This window comes from Limulus polyphemus, unplaced genomic scaffold (genome assembly GCF_000517525.1).
Source record: "Limulus polyphemus unplaced genomic scaffold, Limulus_polyphemus-2.1.2 Scaffold9721, whole genome shotgun sequence".
In the NCBI taxonomy this organism is placed as follows: Eukaryota; Metazoa; Arthropoda; class Merostomata; order Xiphosura; family Limulidae; genus Limulus; species Limulus polyphemus.
In genome coordinates, this window is record NW_013675331.1 from 5,184 (window position 1) to 8,513 (window position 3,330).

A 3,330-nucleotide genomic window follows, 5' to 3' on the forward strand; every position below is an offset into this window, starting at 1 on the left:
GTTGCTCCTAGTAAGTAGCGTGCTGTGATTGGAAGTTAATATAATTCATACTGCTCCTAGTAAGTAGCTTGCTGTGATTGGAAGTTAATATAATTCAACACAACTACTTTACACTAGCCTTGTTTAGTCTAACTAGTATTTTAAACTCCTTACATAAACATAACTACAAACTACTGCAGCCTAGCCTTGTTTAGTCTAACATTGTTACAGTGATGATACCTATCTGACCTAGGACAGAGAGGTCACAGATGCTTTTTGTGGTTTGCTCGTTTCTCACAATTAAGACTAATTATTATGAACTGTTAGAAGTTTTCAGATAATTCTATTCTAAACTCTTTGAATGAAAAAACTAGAAACCCGTAATCCCATATCAACATATTTTTGAACATATGAATCATGGTTTTTATTATAAAACAAATTCTAAATACTGCCTGTTGCAAGTTATTGAACATTATTTACTGTTTGTCACAGATTTTGTATATCTAGATCAATCAGATTGAAGGTTTATATAAAACAAGGGAAAACAAAATAATCACAGGAATAAATACGATGAACTATCTATACAAATGTCAAAAACAGTGACATTGAAAGGTTAAGCAAAAAGCAGTAAGGGACAGTTTGGAGAACGACAAAAGCAATAAATTACAGCAATATTTTGATAAGAAAGAACATAACTTGTGAAAAACTTAAAGATAACAAATATTATTCATCTCAAAGTTAATAGTAAGTTGACGAACAATGACTTGTAAGCATAACAGGGTGGTTGTTAATTTGGGGAATATATCACATTTTTCAAAAGAACATTGGTACGTCTTCTCCTGACAAATCAAAACATGTAGCAAGTTCCCCAAAATAAAAACCACTTCATTATGCTTGGTGTTGGTCAATTTATTATTATATTAGCATAATGTGCTTTCTTACACAAGGTTGAGTTTAAGCAATATTAGTATTAAAAAAAAAGTGAATTAGGAATGTAATAATATTATAAAAATTATTTAAATATTATAACTTTCTAATTTGCAAAAGACATAGAATGGAGAAAGGAAGGGTTTAGTTGGGTTGTATTAGTACATACGCTTTGATTGCCTTCTTGCATGTTACGCCGTCTGCGTCTTAACAAGCTGGCAGAGGAGCGCTGAGAGCTTCTGTTTGAGTCACTTCTGGCTACTGCATGCTGTGAACCTCTGTCAGACTCTTGTACCACCTAGATAGGCCAGTATGTTATAAAACTTAACCCAAACCTTCATTTTGATAGTTCTAGTTCTACGACTGCATGGTGCACTAAAACCTGTCTTTCAAAATGTAAACCTCTTTTAAATATGTGCCATGTCAAACCAGGACGTACCTTTTGTGGATAGTTCACTCAAAATATAACAGTTTTGTACAATATTCTGGTAAACTAAAACAATATTAATCACATTAGTAAGAAGAAGATGAAGCATGAGGTTAGTTTAAACAATTTATTTAATACATTGTTAAGGAACAGATGTGTTGAAACAATTCAACTGCCATAAATTGAAACAATTCAACTGTCATAAAGAGAAGATCAGTTAAAAGATGTGTTGAAACAATTCAACTGTCATAAAGAGAAGATCAGTTAAAAGATGTGTTGCACATCTTTTAACTGTTGAAACAATTCAACTGTCATAAAGAGAAGATCAGTTAAAAGATGTGTTGAAACAATTCAACTGTCATAAAGAGAAGATCAGTTAAAAGATGTGTTGAAACAATTCAACTGTCATAAAGAGAAGATCAGTTAAAAGATGTGTTGAAACTAATTATTACCAGATCCAGCTCACATGCATGTAAATGTATAGGAGTACAGAAGACTAAACAAATAATTGGGGATGCATGGGTACCCGGCCAGATATTCAACCCCAGCTGGGTATTGGGCTACTTGGTAATACTCGGCTCCAGCCGAGTGGCGAAGTTAGGCATTTAAGCCCTAATTTTTGTGGCAACTAACACGATACTGAAAGTTAGAGTCAATAATTGGTTTAGTTATAAAAAAAAACAATTTGTTTTTGTTTCTAATTCTTGTGTATGTTGTTTTTTTTGGGGGGGGGGGGCAAGAGGACAAACTGGTGCCAGTTATCACCCAGCCTAGGCCGAAGCTTAGTGATCGGGTACCCAGACCCGGTATTCGGACAATTTTTACTACCTGTGCATCCCTACAAATTACCAAATTTTCTGGCAAGAAATTAACAATATGAAACAAATTAATTGAATTTAAAAGCTTTTTCCATTTCAATAAAACAACATAAACCTGCTAAGCACAGATAAACACATTAAATACCAAACTAACATTACACAACTGACCAGGTATCACGACCAGGCCAGTTGAAACATGTAGACCATTTATATTCTGTGTATGTGATGTTAGTTTAATTTTAAATATATTTAGTTTTCTTAAGTAGTTTCAGTTTATTTGTTGCTTCAATATTTAGAAAAGGTACCATAATAATTCTAGTCTTTTTTTATTCAATGATTTCAAATGGCATAAAATTCATTTGCAAAAAAAGAGGAAAGTACCTCATTCAAGTAAAAGTAATTACAACTTTTTTTAACAGAAAAAAAAATAACAAAATGCACCATGACAGTCATACTAACTACCAGATAAAATCTGGTAATACAGCTCTGCTTAGTCACATATGTGTCTTAACTGTAAAAATCTATCTGAGAAATATATACAAAAAATTAAAAGTAAGCATTTTTAAAATGTAATAAAAGTGAAATGCTTCCGTAAAGTATATACAAAGAAGTTAGTTCTTTAAAGTGAAAATTGTAAACTCTTAAAAACAATCCATTAACTTCAAAAAAATGTGTTCACTTCTGTACTTTTAATTAGAAAAATAATGATACCCACTGGTTCAAAGAGTCTATACCGAGTGAGATAACACACAAGCCAGTAGAGACCCAACACAATTAAAGGTTGGACATATGCAGTCCAATGTTCTGGTCGATAGACAATACTGCGACTATCGTGTTTATTGGTACATGTAGAATCCACAAGCCCCACCAATCCCAGCAACCTACAGAAGATACAATCAATCTTAGGTTTATATAAATTATCATCTACACCCAGCAACCTACAGAAGATACAATCAATCTTTAGGTTTATGTAAATTATCATCTACACCCAGCAACCTACAGAAAATACAATCAATCTTAGGTTTATATAAATTATCATCTACACCCAGCAACCTACAGAAGATACAATCAATCTTTAGGTTTATGTAAATTATCATCTACACCCAGCAACCTACAGAAAATACAATCAATCTTTAGGTTTATATAAATTATCATCTACACCCAGCAACCTACAGAAGA

The 3,330-nt window shown here is 32.6% G+C and overlaps 1 protein-coding gene across 1 annotated transcript in view; it reads right to left on the reverse strand.

The window, feature by feature from the left end:
- The window catches only part of LOC106476058 (piezo-type mechanosensitive ion channel component 2-like), a gene marked incomplete at its 3' end in the record, with an annotated part of 11,344 nt that overhangs the window by 2,235 nt on the left and 5,779 nt on the right, over positions 1-3,330 (reverse strand). Inside the window, exons 4-5 of the mRNA XM_013936730.2 lie at positions 2,867-3,032; positions 1,076-1,204 (exon numbers count right to left, since the gene is read on the reverse strand). Of these exons, the coding sequence (XP_013792184.2) occupies positions 1,076-1,204; positions 2,867-3,032 (295 nt within the window). The remainder of the gene's footprint in view (positions 1-1,075; positions 1,205-2,866; positions 3,033-3,330) is intronic.